This window comes from Psammomys obesus, unplaced genomic scaffold, assembly GCF_907164565.1.
Source record: "Psammomys obesus unplaced genomic scaffold, mPsaObe1.curated_primary_1811, whole genome shotgun sequence".
Lineage (NCBI taxonomy): Eukaryota > Metazoa > Chordata > Mammalia > Rodentia > Muridae > Psammomys > Psammomys obesus.
The window spans coordinates 4053454-4071981 of NW_026596155.1; the positions used below are offsets into that span (position 1 = coordinate 4053454).

General features: G+C 43.6%; 1 protein-coding gene across 28 annotated transcripts in view; it reads left to right on the forward strand.

The window, feature by feature from the left end:
• Sec31a (SEC31 homolog A, COPII coat complex component) overlaps positions 1–16552 on the forward strand; it is a 56272-nt gene extending 39720 nt beyond the window's left edge. For 13 of the 28 annotated variants that reach the window (XM_055594553.1, XM_055594564.1, XM_055594562.1 and 10 more), the window contains 8 exons: positions 330–453; positions 1997–2335; positions 7740–7778; positions 9114–9172; positions 11573–11836; positions 13810–13929; positions 14332–14403; positions 15980–16552. In XM_055594553.1, the coding sequence (XP_055450528.1) occupies positions 330–453; positions 1997–2335; positions 7740–7778; positions 9114–9172; positions 11573–11836; positions 13810–13929; positions 14332–14403; positions 15980–16159 (1197 nt within the window). In that variant the 3' untranslated portion in view covers positions 16160–16552. The remainder of the gene's footprint in view (positions 1–329; positions 454–1996; positions 2336–7739; positions 7779–9113; positions 9173–11572; positions 11837–13809; positions 13930–14331; positions 14404–15979) is intronic. The other 15 variants (XM_055594559.1, XM_055594569.1, XM_055594566.1 and 12 more) reach the window with 4 other exon arrangements.
• Positions 16553–18528: the final 1976 nt, after the last annotated feature.

Below are 18528 nucleotides of genomic sequence, written 5' to 3' on the forward strand. Positions count from 1 at the left end.
TAAGCATTGCAGAAATTGAAGAAAAACCAAAATCCTCTTATGATACTTAATTCCAGAGTCTGAAGCAGTAAATGGAAGTTGGTAGAGATGAGAACCTCTGGTGCCTCGCCACCGTGTTATCAACCCTGTTTGAAGACCTTTCAGTCACTCAGAATGTGTCGCCTAGAGAATGGGGTGTTCTGAGGAAGATAAAATAGGCAAAATGCATTGCTCATAAAATTGCTTTTTAAAAAATAAACACAAATTCTATTTCAGAGATTACAAGGCTATTTGGTGAATTTGTTGGTCTGAAATAAAATCTTCTGTTTTACTCTGTTCTCATTTCCTAGGGAGAAAACCCTCCACCTCCAGGTTTCATAATGCATGGCAATGTTAATCCAAACACTGCTGCCCCGTTGCCTACATCTCCAGGCCATATGCACAGCCAGCTACCACCTTATCCACAGCCACAGCGTGAGTAATGGAGCCTGGGAGTCTCCACGGTACAAAGCCATGGGTATAGCTCAGTGCTAGAGTGCTTGCTTAGAGTGTTTAGTCTCCCGCTCCAGGAGAGAGCTGTGGGAAGTGGGGGATAAACAAACACAAGAGAGAGACAGACGGACAGACACAGAAAGAAGATCTTGAGCCTGTGTGCCAGGAAGTAGGTGCTGTGTGGCCCTGTCCCCTCATCGCTGGTCATGTGTCAGACCTGCTAAAAAGAATACTGTGTCTTGTGGCTTGGTACAGACAAAGAGAACTGTAGAAATTAGCCAATATAGATCCTTTTTCTTCATACAACATGACACAAACCTCAGTTTGGGGAAGTTGGTTCATGGGACATTTGTTGTTGTTTTTCCATTTTATTTATTATTGCTGGCTATATTTTGTAAAAATAGATTTAGGTTTACAGCAAAACTGAGCAGAAAGTACAGAGTACCCACATGAGCTCCTCCACACTCACCCTTTGTGCCCTGTTCAACAGTGGTGCATGTTCTGCAGCCGTGAACAAATGATGCTGTCCTATCATGCCAGAGTCCAGAGTTGAGATGAGTGTGCACTCTCGGGTTTATGGATTCTGTGGACTTCAACAAAACAAAAATTACAACCAAGCATGGTGTCACATGATTTTAATGCCAGGACTGGGTGGCAGAGGCAGGCAGATCTCTGTGAGATTGAGGCCAGCCTGGGCTACATAGTTCCAGGACAGCCAGGGCTATGTACAGAGACCTTATCTCAAAAGTAAAAACAGTAACAACAAAATCCAAAAACTACTGTTTTTCAACTAAGAACAAAGAACCTAAAATCTCTAAGATTAAAGAACTACTAAAAATGAAGAAAAATTAACAAAGGCTTCAGTAAAGATCTGAGGGGCAACTGTAAGATTAAACAACTATTTAAAAAAAACAAGATGCCCCTATGAACTGGTCTAATAGGGCTTTCTGGGCTGCTGGCGCTCTTCGCACGAATCTGTATTTCATGCAGCGCTTAGTGCTGTTTTCAGGTCAGAGATGCACCGGGTGCGCACTGCAGGCCTCTCCCACCCTGCAGTGCAGAATGTGGGGTGTTAGGATCTCAGGACGGGAGCAGGTTGAAGGCTACCAACAAATTGTAGGGTTTTAAGAAAAGTACATGCTCTGGGTACACAAGCCTTGCATGGCTCCACCTTGTGGTTTGTAGCTGTCTCTGCAGTCTTCACAGGAACAGGAAGTTGCAGAAAAGGGCCAACAGCTCTTGGATCTCATGGTCCAAAATGTTTATCAGCAATACCGTCCTAGGGAAGGTATTTTTTTCTTCCTGTTTTTCTGTTTGTTTTGAGGTGCTGGAGATGGAACCCAGGACTGTTCCCATGCTAGGCAAGTGCTCTATCACTGAGCTGTGTCCCTAGTCTTTAGTGTTAGCTTTTTTACTGTTTTAAGACAATAATTAAAATCTTCTAAGATGAGATTTCCTTTTTTCCCTACCTCTGTCTGAATAAATGTGTACTAATTACAATTTCTGTTTCTCCCCCTTGATGTAGCTTACCAGCCAGCCCAGCAGTATTCCTTCGGAACAGGGGGGTCAGCAGTGTACCGACCTCAGCAGCCTGTTGCTCCTCCTGCTTCTAACGCTTACCCTAACACCCCCTACATGTCTCCTGCGGCTTCCTATTCCGGGCAGCCTCAGCTCTACTCAGCGCAGCAAGCCCCCTCCCCCACCTCCAGCTCTGCTGCTGCTTTTCCTCCTCCCCCTTCCTCTGGAGCATCCTTCCAGCATGGCGGACCAGGAGCTCCCCCATCATCTTCAGCTTATGCACTGCCTCCTGGAACAACAGGTACACCGCCTGCTGCCAGTGAGCTGCCTGCATCCCAAAGAACAGGTCTGCGCTTGGAGGGGATTTGCTTGAGCCTCCTATTTCGTGAGCGGAGGGGTGGGGTGGGGGACGCTACTTCCAAGTGTTTGTGGACTGAGCAACTGTGAGCCTCCCATAGTGAGCATGAGCTGCTGACGAGCCCTTAGGCTAGAGCCTGAAAGTACTAATAGTGTAACCTGCTGGTAAACCTACTTTAAAGCTATAAAGGTCATTGGTAAGATGAATAGTAGTCAAAACCAGAGTTAGTTGATAGTGTATATACAGAACCTTGGGGGTGTTGCATTCTGGGAATTGAATGTAGGCCTCACATGTGCTAACAAAATGCTCTCCCACTAAGCTCTGTCTCCATCCTACTTCTTTCCTTGAGTAGAAGTGTACTCGTGCTCTTAAAATGTTCTTGATTTTAAACATTATTTGTGGGCTCATGGGCTAGCTCACTTGCTGGTTCGCTTGCTGTGAGCCTGACAAGCCTGCAGGACCCATGGGATAGAAGGAGAAAAGTGACTCCCGGAGGTTGTCCTCTGTCCACCACATGCACAAATAAATGAGTGTAAGAAATAAAATAAAGGAAACCCAAAGTAAGACCTCTGTACATGTCAGCATTTTCAGAGAGCAGGTGTTGAGCCGAGCGGGATGAAAGGATGAGGTGAGGCTTGTCTGGCCCCATGCTGAAGCTGCTCAGGAGTGTCTGCTCTGTAGTTTTCTGGATTAGTGCTGAGCAGTAGCTCTAATTGAGAAAAGTTCATTGTAAGTCTGTGCATTCTTTTCAAATAATACAGTAAATGTAGATGTAAAAATATTTTAAAATATTACTGCTTCTAAAGTCTTGTGAGTAATTGATCTTAGAAGTATAAACACACTTTTCCCCTTGTCTAATATATAATGTTACTATTCAAATAGCAAAAATTGCACACTAGCAGGATTTTGGACACTTCCGTTGTCTTTATCTGCGGAAGCTCAGCGGATGTCTGATACCACCACCAGCCCCATATGTGATGAAAGTTTGATTCAGAATAATAAGAGATTAACATTAACTGAAAAGTAACACGGTAACCTCAAATAACTTGCCAGCATCCACGCTTTAGGGCATTGTTAAGTGAACACAAGCACGACAGGTGGTCTTCCAAATGAAAGGGCTGCCGAGGAACGAGCGGGCAGGCAGCACATACAGCATGAACACACTACACAAACGGACAGCTTGCACTCTTCTGTCTTGAAGTGAGGCATGGCAGCTGAACAGCTTGCATCAGACTTCTCTGCAGTGCACACGTTTAAAGCGGCCATTGTTTTCTTGACAGCTATTGCTTACAAACTTTTTTTAAAGATGTATTTGTTTATTCAGTTTATGTGCATCGGTGTATTGCCTCTGTGTATGTCTATGAGAATGTTGAAGCCCCTACAGCTGGAGTTACAGACAGTTGTGAGCTGCATGTGGGACCCGGGAATTGAACCCAGATCTTCTAGACAAGCAGTCAGTACTCTTAACCACTGAGCCATCTCTCCAGCCCTTGCTTACAAATTCTTAATATTCCACTTAATAACTTTGGACAGAGTTGACCATGGAGGGGACCACCACACCCATTTCAGTCGTACAACGTACATACAGTAGTAGCGCGATGGTTTAGGGATGAGTGCTGGCTCATAGAGCCCCACAGATACCCTTTAACCTCGATAAGCAACCGTTCGGAGTCGCTGGTTATGATTCTTGAGTAAAAGGTAGTGTGGGTTTAAGTAAACACCCTCTCAGGTGAAACAGGAAATAGAAGGGGAACTCACTTCTACTAAAATGCCTTGGGCATGGCCTAGCATTTGCTTTATGTCTTCTGTTTAGGTCCTCACACCCTGAGAGACAGAACTTCGTAGTCTTATTAGAATTGTAGATGAGGAAACTGGAGCTTCTAGGTGTTGCAGACAGTCTCAGGAGTGCACGCAATGGGTTCAGCTCACCCTGAGTCTGCATCCCTGTGGCCTGGGCCAGTTCTACACCTGTGTTGGAGTTTTCGTGTCAGGGACAGAAACTTCCCAGTGGTGGAACCAGAGAATTCCCCAGCACCACTGCTGGAGGCTTTTGTCACTTTATGATAAAAAATAAGTATTTGCACAGTACATTTTCCTTCTTAAACAAGCATGTATTTGCCATGAGGTTATGTATGTTGTATAGTTGTAACCTGGCTGAGAGACAGAATGGCGAATGGGCTGGTATTCAGCATGCACTCTGTATGCCCGCTGCTAGTTAACCTCTTGCATATTATATTAACCTTCCTTTACATCTTCGTTACAGTTACCTCACCATAGTTCCTTTTTAAAGATTTATTTATTATTCATAGTGTTCTGCCTGCGTATGTGCCTGCCTCCCAGAAGAGGGCACCAGATCTCACTATAGATGGTTGTGAGCCACCATGTGGTTGCTGGGAATTGAGCTCAGGACCTCTGGAAGAGCAACCAGTGCTCTTAACATCTGAGCCATCTCTCCAGCCCACTTCACCATATTTTCATTTTGGATTTCCTAAAGGTTTTGTTGAAGTTACATAATGGAGACTGAAAATTTTGCCTTATTGTAATGTGTCGTGGATCATGGGATTGTTTAGAATTTAGAAATTCGAGTTGGCCAGTGGATAATTCCTGTTAGATCCTACAGATTTCCAAGCTTTCTGTTAATATACGAGACTGTGTCAAAGGCTCAGAGAAATAGATGTTACAGTTAACAAACCATTTATGCAGTCAGTTCTTAATGAAAGCCTGTTTAGTCTGTAGCTGGAATTATGGAAGAAATAGCCGGGCAGAAAAGAAGAGCATATGTCTAAGGCCTAACAAGTAAAAGCTTGTAGTTCACACAGTAAGAAGGTAAGAGCCCAGTGAGAGATTTTTCAACTGCTGAGTGCTGTGGCCTACATGGAGCTCTCAGGGACAGAAATCTGGAGGTGTGCTCACAGGAGAGACTGTGACAGCTTGGCAGAGGCAAGACAAGCGGTGAATGCTGCCCCAGTTGTGGGATGAGGTGGCAACAGGGCAGGTCTCTTAAGCAGCACAGAGTGGCAGGAAGTAGCCTATCTTGCTGTCTGGAGTAAGTGGGGTGCTCTTTTAAGAGGAAACTCTTTTAAAAATATGAAGGCTTTAGAATTTTACTCAAAAATTGTTTTCTGATAAAATGGCCTTCAAGCTATGAAGTTATTGTTGGGTGGGTGTTACTGTCTTTGTGCAAAGTGGAGTTGTGCTTGACATTATTTTTATGGGACTTTCCTTAATCGAGTCAGAGTCCTTGATTTAGCTCTTCACATGGAAGAGAGGTGCAGGGGAGATGTCCCTTTCTCTGGTGCTTATGTTTTTATTTTGGAAAAACTCATTATCTTTCTCATTGTAACAGTCAGTCGTGTGTCTCTTAAAAAATGACACGCTGGCTTATGGAGAAAGGGAATGTGTGTGATTGATGGGAATTCTCTGTTCTCTCCATCCCAAATTGTCTTCTAGGTAACTGCCTCCATGCCAGCAGCATTGCTGTTTCTTTGTACGTCCACCAAAAGTTATTCTAGCCAGTCCATTGGTTGTGTGCTTATACCCTCCAAGGCCTGAGGTTCCCGGGGAGGACTGGGGTTGAACAAGGCTGGTGGACACCGCCCCTGTCATGTGAGACCAGAGTTGTCTTTTTCTCCCTAGTGTCTGAAAGAGTCAGGAAGGTTCTGTAGTATCCGGTGACATACCATACCTATTTTAAAAATTAATTTTACATGATTTTTATTGCTTTTACCATAAAAATATTTTTGAAAGACCCAAAATAGTGTAAAGAAAAATAGCCTGAAATTTTACCACCCTAATAAAATATTACTAATCTAGGCTTATGATTGCACAGGTTTTACTTCTACTCAGCAAGTTTCATTGTCACCCATGTCTTCTGTTTCTCATTCAAGCTAGCCAGCTGGCCCATCTATTGAGAGTCTTGATTCCCATTTGATTCTAATTCACTGCTAACTTTGAATTTGTCTTTGTTATGACCTCAATGTTCTCACTAAGGGCTCATGTGGAAATTGCTCCCCAGGCTTATTTGTGCTGCTACTTGAAGAGAGCCAAGCACTCTTCCAGGCTTCAGTGCCTTAGTAGCCAGGCTTCTAGTGGAGAAACGAGAGACATAGTCTTGGTCCCCTACCTGTCCTGTCAGCAGAAGAGCCCATGCAGCTGAGGGAAGCTTTCTTGGTCTTCCCTTGCCAGGTGAAGCTGGTTGGGTTCTGAAAGGCTGGTTGGGTTCTGAAAGGATTTACCTTCTGGACTGGGCCGGCCCACCTGGATCCTTGACAGTAGGATAGGGAGTGTGGTCAGCCTCTTTTTTCCTCTTCCACACTGCTGGAGGCTTAAGAGCAATATTTCTGTCACTTAGGACACACTTGAAAGATAACATTAGGCCCTACCTTAACCTCACAAATTAGACTATATTTAAAGAAGGGTCTCAGTCGGCTTGGGTTCACAGCTTTGAGTGACACCAACATAAAAACACTTGGTGTTTTCCTAAGTAGCTATCGTATGGGAAATTCTGTGCCCTTAGGATGTATTGACTCCACTTGTTAAATAGAGAAACTATCAAGAGAAAAACTAGGGAGACATTGGCTTTGTGGGGGGGGGGGGAACTTTAGACCAGGTTTCTCTGTGTAGCCTTGGCTGTCATGAACTTACTTTGTAGACCAGGCTGGCTGCAAACTGACAGAGATCTGACTGCTTCTGTGGTGGATCCAAGTGCTGGGATCACAAATGTGCATCAGCACACCTGGCCAAAACACTGGTTTTTAATGAAGGGTAAACCTCTCTTAGAAGAGATGCAGAGTAAGAGGGGGGAAAATGATGTTTTAAGAGTTCATTGTTTCTTATACAACTTAAAGGAATCCCCCCCCCCAAAAAAAAACAAACAAACAACAACAACAACAAAAAACAACCTAATGACTTTCTTAATTGGACATTTCACATAACCCTACTTAAAAGTTTTAGGGCAAATGTGGTTGTACATATCTGTAATCATAGCATGTAAGAGGCTAAGGCAGAAGGATCATGAGTTTAAGGTCAACCTAGGTTACATAGTGAGCAGCCTGGGCTACATTGTGAGCCCAAGATATCTAGTTAGAGGCCCTGTCAATAAGTAAATTTTTAAAAGTACAAAGTTTTGGGACTGCTCTTCCAGAGGCCCTGAGTTCAATTCCCAGCAACCACATGGAGGCTCATAATCATCTATAATGAGATCTGGTGCCCTCTTCTGATGTGCAGGCAGAGCACTGTTCAAATAATAAATAAATCTTTAAAAAAAATTATAACGTTTTGTTCCTCTGAGGTTAATTTGCTTTTTCTGGGTGCTGCTAAGCAGGGAAGAAAAAGTTGAGTTTAGAATGTCTTCCATAATACTGTCTAAATGACTTTTACATTTTGTCTACAGAAAATCAACCTTTTCAAGACCAGGCATCTGTGTTGGAAGGTGAATTGGTTGTAAAACAGACCTTTGAAATAATTTAATCATTAAATACCGCTAATGAATGGACATTGGCAATAATGCATGTGAACTTGCTCTAAATCTGATCAGGGGCATTTCATTGGCTTTTCAATTGAATCAAATTTTAGAAGTGATTGAATGTATCTGAAGTCTACAGATGTAAATCATAGAAGCTGTCTGTCCTGTGAACACAATGACAGGACTGCTATATGCAGTTAAGACTATGAGGTGGGGAGAGAGTGAATGATTCCTCTGTGTGATGCTGTGTTCAAGAATCTGTTAAGCAGATGTGACTCAGTATCTTGTGACCAACTTAAAGTGTTCAAAGCCCTGTCCAGCCTCCTGTCGCAGGTGAACTTGTAGGAAGTTCTGTTTAACTATGTCCATTGTGCTTAGGAAAAGCACAATGGCCATGTTCGATGACGTTAGCACAGACTGGTTCTTTGCTTTGCCAAGCAATTTTGTTGTAAATTAATATTCGTATGAGCTCAGCAAGCAAGGGGGCATCCTGAACACAACTCATTTGGAAGTGGGGGCCACTTTCCACCTTCACATGCTCATGCACACACCTGTGCTTTAACAACCGTCTGCCTCCACAGCGGGGTATGAAGTAACACATTGTCATGTAGACATTGTCCGGTTTCAGCAGCACTGACCAGCGAGCTCCACTGCTGACCATTTTACTTTGAGATGTGAGATGCTGGGGTGTTGGGTTTTCAGTTTCTGAGAAAACTGTATTTGACAGTTTCGTAAGTTAGAAAATGATGAGAATTACTGTTGCTGTCATATAGCTGGGCTCTTGCTGTTTTCCAGTTTGTCTTGTGGTACTGGGCATGGAACCTAAGCCTCCTATTCTGAGCAAACATTCTACCATTGACTTGCTTCCTGGCCCAGGCGGTTTTCTTTGTTTGTTTGTTTGTTTGTTTGTTTGTGTTTTTAATAGAACCATGTTTAGCATCTTTGTTCTGTGATGCTTGTTGAATTGCTCTTTTGGCAATAGAAGGCTTTTCCCTTTATTCTTATGGCAGAACTTTGCAAAAGCACATTCAGTCAGGCTATTCCTCCTGCATCAGGAGAAGAGGGAACTGACTTTGAAGGCTGTATGTGCATTTCCACGTGAGGACTTCAGCTTTAAGCTTGGCACAGTCCCTGTGCTTTAAGTAGCAGTGCTGTCAGGATATGCCGCCTGCTAATGAGCCTTGTGTGACCAGGCTGACTGGTACAGCCTGTGTGGCACGTGTGAGAATTTGTAAGTGTGGGTTGAATCATTTTCTTCCTTTTAGGGTTCTAAAGGAAAATGTCTTCTGTTGTCTCTTCTAGGTCCTCAGAATGGTTGGAATGATCCTCCAGCTTTGAACAGAGTACCGAAGAAGAAGAAGGTAATGGAAGTTCTCTACCTGTCTTTGTTGTCATTAGTCATCTATAGCCATGTGGTACATACCTCACCTAACCAATCCTTATAAAGGCAAAGCTTCCAGGCCAATGTACGTAAAATGTATGTACTTTCAGACTTTCTTCTGATCCTCATATAAAAGAAGAGAAAGAATGCCATTAAAGCCTTACTCTGCTGTGGGTGGCACAGGCCTGTAATCCCAGGGCCTGGGAAGCCGAGGCAGGAAAGCACAGGGAATGAATGGCTTAGGAACCTGGGACTTAGATGACTTGGGCTATGCTGCCATCCCGCTGGCAGCCTGCGACACTCACCTGTATGTTCCGTGTGTGCACTCCTTCTCTGAGCAATGCGCCCAGCAACTGAGCTGTACGTGTGCCCCACTCTGAACAAAGGAATAGGTTTCTCTTCTGCTTAGTAATCACCAGACTTGAACAGATTCTATCCAACTGTACTCTGCTTGTGTTCAAGGTCAAGAGTAGAAAAGGCTGATCTAGCCTGAACTAGCTTTGGGCATATTTGTAATAAAGCAAAACTGTGTCCATAAGTCAAATCTTAGGAAGAATTTCCTACTGACCATCTATGTCTACACGTGGTTTAGCTTGCATGGGATTAAAATCAGATGTGCGGTAGAGAAATGGTTATATAAATTAGTCTGTCAGTCAAAATAAAGAACAAAAGCTACACTTCTTAGTAGCCAGCCCCTGCCTTTGGACTCGAAGGCCTCAAGCAAGAGCCACAAACCTAGGACACTGAGCAGCCTCATTCATGTGGCCTGCTGTCCGGCTTGCCAGTGTTCCTAATCTGTGTGGGATTTATTTTGTTTGTTTGGTTTTGGTTTTTCAAGACAGGGATTCCCTGTATAGCCTTGGTTGTCCTGGAACTCACTGTATAGACCAGGCTGGCCTCAAACTCAGAGATCTGCCTTCCTCTGCCTCCTGAGGGCTGGGCTTAAAAGCATGTGCCACAACCACCTGGCTTTGACAGTTTCTGATCTGAATTTTTTTTTTCTTTGCATAAAATTGCTTTGTGTGGGCCTTTATTTCAGTCCTTTAAATAAGAGGCCAAAACCCTGGAAACACACAGCCCAGATCTCAAACACTGATCATAGTCTGAGGCCAGTCGTAGCTTAGCTCTGTGGTAAAAGCTGACCTCTTCCACCTATCCCCACCCCCAGGACAGCCTTGTTCTGGTGACAGGGGTATAAATTAAAGCCCCTTTAAAAGGCAGTGTGTCAATCCCCTGCAGGCCTCTCAGTTAGCAGGAAACAGTTTCTCGCTTTGCTGTTGCTCATTTTTGGAAGTTTCTTTGGTCCTTTGGGCTGCTAGCAATAATAATGATTATATTTTGTAATCAACATTAATTTATAATTATATTTTAGGTTTTCTTCCATTCATTTTTAAATTTTTTATTTAATGTGTATTGGTGTTTTGCTTTCATGCATATCTATATGAAGTTGTCAGATCCCCTGGAACTGGAGTCACAGACAGTTGTAAACTGCCAGTAGGTGCTGAGACTTGAACACAGGTCCTCTGGAAGAGCAGCCAGTATTCTTAACCACTGACCCATATCTCCAGCCCCTTGCAATTTTTAAAATAAGTTTCTGACTTGTTTTTCTGTGTGTGGAGGGTGGGGGGTCAGAAGACACCTTGCAGGGAGCTGGTTTTTCCTTCCACCATGTGAGTCCCAGATCTTAAACTCAGGTCTTTGGCCTTGGTAACAGTTGTCCTCACCCCACCAAGCCATTTTGCACTCCCTATCACAGATAATATTAAGTGAAGAAACGCTCTGTATAAGTACATTGTTTATATGTCAATAATTGCTACACACTATTGAATATAAGTGGTATCTTTTTCTTTCCTTGAAGCTATATATATGTTGTAAATTCTTGGCAATTTTGTTTCCCAAGAATAATCCTGAGAGGTTAGAACATACCATTGGGAGACAAGTAGTCAGCAAAGGGTTAATAACAGCCAGAAGCTTAAGCTGCTATTTTTAGTGTCAAGTAATAGCTACTTAGTGATTTATGAGATTGGAGTTTCATGCTGTTGTCAGCTAACATGCACCACATGAGCCACACTTAGGACACTTTGGTTCCTGAACTGCTAGGTGGAAAGAATGCGAGGCGTTGTGCCTCTTACTGAGAGTCTGTTTAGGAAGAGAGAGAGATGACCCTGCCTGTGGCCCTCACCCATGTCAGCACAGTAGGTCTACTTGGATGTTTTACTCTGGAATTCCGCACAAAATTTCATTTGAAAAAGTCTTCTCCTGCTAAGAAATATAACTGTGGGGCACTGTAAGGCCTTTACTTTTATTAGCTGAGGAAATGTCGTTTTCTCTTTTAGTCTTACTTTCAGTGTTTTAATTTTCTTCCCCCATCTTTTAAAAGATGCCTGAGAACTTCATGCCTCCTGTTCCCATTACGTCACCAATCATGAACGCTTCGGGGGATCCCCAGTCACAGGTGCTGCAGCAGCCGCCTTCCAGTGCAGGGCCTCTGTCGAGCCAGGCCTCCTTCCCACAGCCACACCTGGCGGGCGGCCAGCCCTTCCACGGTGTACAGCAGCCTCTTGCTCACACAGGCATGCCACCTTCTCTCTCAAAGCCCAGCACGGAAGGGGCGCCAGGAGCTCCTACTGGAAACACCATCCAGGTATCACTAAGTCTGCCGGGCACACGGGAGATGGCTCAGACGGGAGGCTGGTGTTGCTTTGCTGTGCTAGCTTACACAGTTCTGCCGGTGTTGGTTCCAAAATGACAGCTCCATTTTAAGAGATTGGTAGTGCGAATATATTATTTTTCAATTGCATGGCTACATGTGAGCTTTCTAGACAAGAATTTTTGGAATGTGTGTTTACTCTGTCTCAGTAATTACAATATTTTACTTAATCAGTATACAATTTAATTTAAGATTGGTTGAGTCATCTCTGCATCTCAGGTTGCTAAGTAAAAGCTGTTTTTATAGGTTTTTCTTTTTAAAATATTAAATAAAAACATTACAGGTTTTGCCATTTAATGTGTATGCATAAAACCTATGAAGCTAAGCTGGGTGTGGTGACATGCACACGGGTCAGGCAGATCTCCGAGTTCAAGGCCACCCTGCTCTGCAGAGTGAGTTCCAGGACAGCCAGAGCTACACAAAGAAACCCTTCCTTGAAAAACCAAACCAAACAAACAAACAAACAAAAAAAAAAACCTACTAAGCTAGCCTTACCTCTGGATGGAGAGACAGGTTTATATTGATTTTCATGGCAAGTTAGTTTGGCCCAGGAGTCCCAGGAGTTAAATAGTACTCTTAGCACATTTCCAAGAGACTTAGAAGGACAAGGGTGTTTTGACCTCTGCATAAAATTGTAAAGAGCTTGGGTCAGTACTCAGTGTGAGGAGATGAAGTTCTGCCTGAGAGAAGAGCTGGTTCTGCTGTCTGTCTCCACATAGATTGTTGTTGAAAACCATCCTGCCCAAAGACTTGAGCACTGAAGTTGCATCACTTGCTTGGGTCTTACCTCCTCTTTGGCCAGAACGTTACAGCTTCCTGTTATTAAAGGATGAGGACAAAATACTTTCCATTATCCAGAACTCCTGAGCTCATATTCCTTGTTCTCTGCTCCAGTCAGATTGGCCCCCATTTGGTTCCCCTTGTATCGCTTGTGGCCCTTTCTGTTTTCCTCTCTCCGGAATGTTTCTTTCCTTACTTAAGTGGCTAGCCAGGCTTATCTCAGGCAGTTCTCTGAAGCGCCCCTCCCTCCCTTTGGACAGATTTGAGTTATTGTATCTTTTGGTGCCCCTAAGCATTAAGTTACTGTAGTTACAGTATTACCAGGCTTTACATTTTTAAGCTTTGCTTCTCTCCCAGTGTTCTGTGAGCCTTCTTAGGACTGATGCATAATTACCTGGTACTCTCTGAGTGGATGAAAGGATTAACTGATGAGTGAGTGCATAGAAAGCTGGAATCCCTGTGCCCTTCCATCTTTGTACTTAGCAGTATCATGATCTCGTCTGTCTTACCCTCTGACTTAATTTTGCAGTTTTTTTGTAATCGTTTAACACCCTTTAAGAAGAGTAAAAGGTGGGGGCATAGGGGGACACAGGAGAAGAGTAAAAGATGAGTCAGGTGTGGTACACACTTGAAATTTCAGCACTTTGGCAATTAAGGTAAGAGAATCACCATTATCTCAAGCTACCCCAAGGTGTTATACAGCAAAACTGTGTCTCAGAAAACAAAATGAAATGAAAAAGGGAGAAAATGATAGAAGAATGCTAGGAAAAAAGAAAAATAAGGGACTCTGCATGTACCTAGTCAGTCACTTCAGGTGTGAGTGTGTATGTGTGTGTGTGTGTGTGTGTGTATGATGCAGGGACTGGTCAGGGACCTCACATTTATTGAACAAGCGTTCTACCACTTAGCTCAAACCCCAGCCGTTATGGCCACTCAAATCCAAGCTGTCCAAGGAGTGCAGCACTTCCTACTCTTCACAAATCCATGATTTTGCATGTTAAACCTTGATTTTATTTTGAACGTACCTGTCGATAAGGCAAGTTGGTTGTCTTTCTAATAGAACCAACTTTGTATGTAAAATACTTTCTAGTCATTTCTGATTGTTTTTATAACATTAATTCTTTCAGCACGTGCAGGCTCTGCCAACAGAAAAAATTACCAAGAAACCTATTCCAGACGAGCACCTCATTCTGAAGACCACGTTTGAGGATCTCATCCAGCGCTGCCTGTCCTCAGCCACAGACCCTGTATGTAGCTTTCTTCTCGCGGTTTACTTAACTAACGTAGAGCCTGGGGCTGGGGAGTTGGGTCAGCACTGTTACTATTGCAGAGGACCTGGGTTGCGTTTCCAGCACAACACGGCCTCTCACAGCTGCCTGTAAGGCCACTCCCAGGTGGCCCAGCACCTTCTTCTGACCTCCAAAAGCGCTGCACACATGTGGTGCTCATTCATTCAGACAAAACACCTATATATACAAAAGAGTAAAATACATATTTTTTTAAACCTTTTTTTTTTTTTTAAGTTCTTTCTGGTGGTCATTTGTTATTGAAGGCTCTGTGGTCATAGTGGCCTTCCTTTGATAAACAAAGACCTTGAGTATCCTAAAGTGTAGGCTTCAAGTGTAACACCTGTTTTTCCTCTCCCACAGCAAACGAAGAGAAAGCTAGATGATGCCAGCAAGCGCCTGGAGTTCCTGTATGACAAGCTTAGGGAACAGACAGTAAGTTTTTCCGGGGAAGAGGTGGATTATGACAATCAGTTATTCTTTGCTGCTAATAAAGCAGCGGCTCGTCAGTGCTGTCATTCTGTGACAAAATTGTCATTTTCATGACAATATTGTCATGAAAGTGCCGAATGGACTTTCCTGGACCTCATTTTGTGTGGGGCTGGAGAGAACAGAGAGGGGAAATTAGCCCTTTTTGTAACAAAGATCAGAATATAAACTGGACTGTGTTGGACCCAGGGTAACTGCTCCTTTCTCATGGCCCATGTATTGGAAGCCAGAGAGAAGTCAGGTGCTCTGTTTTCTAGAGGAGAAAAACATCATTGCTTTGGAGTCTAAGACTCCTGATCCTTTTCTCCCACAACAGCTGATAGAGAAAGGCAAAACCAGATGTTACTGCCAGATGAGCAGGGTAATGTTCTGTGACCAAGAGAACCCACAGCCAGACCACAGTGTTGGTCCTCTTGAACTGACCTTTCAGGCTGCTCCTTTTGGGAGTTTAATGAAGTGCTGCGATTGGAGAGGACAGAGCCAAGTTTTGCAGTAATCTTGTTTGACATACTCAGTTTCATCTGATAAAAATAACATTGCTCTCATGAGAAACAAAGCAAAGAAAGCTGATCTCATAGGAAGAGGCGTGGTCTGTGGCTGATTCAAAAGAGACTGTCTTCTAAAGTATGGGAGTGCTGAGTGCCACCGTGGCAGAGAGCTAGACTATGATCTTAAGGAGTGACAGGTGAATCAGTGTGCTGGGTGACGCTTTGTCAGAGATATTGAAGGAAGGAAGGGGACATGACCAGGGATGGGAGCATGGGTCAGAGATCCCAGTTCTCAAGAGCCCAGGAGCGTGAGACCAGCCTGCGCAACATAGCAAGATCTAGTCGCAAAGGCATTTTTTTTTTAATGCCAGAAGAGAATTATAAAGAGTGATTAAGGAGTCTGGAATGTGGCTGAGAATTAGTGCACTTCTAGCTCATTGAAAAGCCTGGATTCCAACACCATCTTTCCCATCTTTGGAAAGAAAAACTAGTTAAATTGGTAATTGCGTTATATGGCCAAGCTTCTTGCCTCAAACTCAGGGAGGAGGACAGAAGGTTTAGGATCTGTTGTAGAAACAGCTTCCGATAGATGGGGTCCCAGCTGTAAGGTGTTAATGTTAAGAGCTCAGTCTAAAGTACCTGGAGAAGGAACACTCTCAATTGGAAAAAGGTGTTAGCATTTCTGGTTGCCGGAGGAAGTCAGTAAAGGGCTGCTTTGCAGCATGTATAGTTCATAATTCATAAAGGACTTCTACACAAGTCACCTTGTCAGCTTCTGCTTTTTAAATTGTAACTTTACTTGCTCTAAAATCTTTGGTTTTGATATTCCAGAAATGCTAACATTTCTCTGAGTAGCCCTGGCTGTCCTGGACTCACTCTGTAGACCAGGCTGACCTCGATCTCAGAGAGATCTGCTACCTCTGCCCCACTGAGTGCTGGGATTACAGGTGTGCGCCACCCCACCAGGCTTAGTTACACCTTCCTAAGAGTGTTTCAGGCTGTGTAATCCTCTCCTGCTTCCGCCTTTATTTCAGCTTTCTCCAACCATCATCAACGGTCTGCACAGCATTGCAAGGAGCATCGAGACGAGGAACTACTCCGAAGGGCTGACCGTCCACACTCACATCGTCAGCACCAGCAACTTCAGTGAGACGTCGGCGTTCATGCCGGTCCTCAAGGTTGTTCTCAGCCAGGCCAGTAAGCTGGGCGTCTGACACAGCAGCACTGCGCGCTGGCATTGCCGCTTCTCCAAAGAGAGCCATGCTAAGACTCGGACCAACCCCTCATTAGCATGTTTCCATGGCAGCCACCCAGGAGCTGTACCATATCTGCAGGTATCCCCACCCTAGAACTGCTTGACCCCCTGGTGCTTTCTGTTGTTTGAACCCTCTGTTGCCCATTATGATTTCCTGCTCTGCAGATAGTGTCTTTCCTGGATTACACACACTGTGCTTCCCTAAGGGATTTGGACAAAATGTGGTTTTTAAAACTTGGGTGTACTTTTTAGAAAAATCACAGCTGGCTATGTATAAAACAGACCTAAAGTAAATTTCTTTGATGTCTTCCCTACTTCCTCCACATCAATGAAATTAAAGTGTGTAATCCTCTGTATGTGTTATAGTCTTCTTATATTTTTACTACATTTTAATTACATATGAGTGGGTGTGGGCATGCTGCTGTGTGTGTGTGGAAGTCAGGGGACACACCCTGCAGGCATCAGTTCTCTCCCTCCTTCGTGTGGGTCCCAGGGATGGAACTCGGGTTGTCAGGATTGGCAGCAATCACCCTTGCCCACTGAGCCCTCCACCAGCCCTAGCGTCTTAAAAAGTGGCCACAGGGCTGGGGCTCCAGTCTGTGACAGAGCACTTGTTGGCATATGTGAGGTCCTAGGTTCCATTCCTATCGCTGTGGAGCAGTGGTCCTCAACCTTCCTAATGCTGCGACCCTTTAATGCAGTTCCTCAGGTAGTGGGAACTCCAACCATAAAGTTATTTCTGTTGTTACTTCATAACTGTAATTTGCTACTTTATGACTCCTAATGTAAATATCCAACATGTAGGATATTTGATATGTGACCCCTGTGAAAGGGTAGTTCGACTGCCAAAGGGGGCCTCTGAGGTTGCTATATAGAGGGGAAAAAGCTTCACGTTAGCCTGGTCCTGAGCCCGTATTTGTGGAAGTTGCTGCATAGGTCTTGGCCAGTGCTGACGCTGAGCGATCGTTAGCATTAGGTACACAAAGGAAGGCAGTGCTGTCTGCACACAGAACCGTGCTCTGTGTGGACAAGTTCTCTGCCGTCAGTGTTCTGCTTGCCTTCAAGACTGAGTTGCCTTATTTCATACTTAGAGATTTGCTCCCTCATTTTCTAGTTAATGATAGTCTTAAAGTTGAGTTCAGAAAGAAAACACTACTACTAATGTTAGACTCCTAAATAAAAGCCATATATTTCCCAGTCAGGTAGCTTATTATTATCTACTCTTATAGAACAGTGTGACCAGCAAGAACCTTGTTTCCTTTACTGAGACCCTCCTTCCAGACACATACACTTTGAAAAACTAAAGTCAACTTTGTAGCCAAGAATAGTTTGCAACCAAGAAGCAGAAAAAGTACCATTCTAGCATCTGAGAGAGACAGAGAGAGGGAGGAAGAGAGGAATAAAAAAGAATGAGTTCCCTAAAAGTAGGCACATGATAGGTAGCAGTGTGGCTGTGGCCCAGTGCCAACAGGTCCCGGTGTACGGGTACAAAGCCCTGGAGCCCACTGGCGTCAGAGGAGCTAGGCTCTCTTTTCAGTACAGTATTGGCTTTTTCCCCCACTGTGGAGCCTTAAAGACGATTCAAATCAACAAAAGGAGGTAAGCTGAGCTGAATTCAGTTTTGTTTTTTTTCTCTGAAGTAAAAAGAAAACAGATTATGGAAAGAACAGTTATCTCAGGGTAAACTTTGAAGTTCTTTTTAAAAAAGAAAACAAGGGTCAACTGGATTTTGTAAATGATTCTATTTTAATATATGTCTCCACAACTGAGGAACTTCAATTTAAGGCTCACTTGGCTTAATGATCAGTGGTGATCAAACTATATGGTGACAACACCTGTAATCCCAGTACTCAGAAAGCTGAGGCAGGAGGATGACAAGATCAAAGTCAGTCTGGACTGCATAGAGAGCCACTATCTAAAAACATAAAAGGGGGTAGGGGGCTGGAGAGATGGCTCAGAGGTTAAGAAGACTGGCTGTTCTTCCAAAGGTCCTGAGTTTAATTCCCAACAACCACATGGTGGCTCAAAACTATCTATAGTAAGATCTGGTGCCCTCTTCTGGCATGCAGACAGGATATTGTATACATAATAAATAAATAAATCTTAAAAAAAAAAAAAAAAAAAAAACACCTCAGGAGTACAAGTGTTTGCTGTTTCCTTAGGGGAAGAAGCAGCTCCCTCCTCCTTCGTACATTTCTCCTTCACGTACAGGCTGCAGTTCCTGTTCTGTAATCCCAGACATGTTCACTTTTCCTGTTTTGTGCTTTTATTTTATTTTATTTTATTTTATTTTATTTTATTTTATTTTATTTTATTTTATTTTATTTT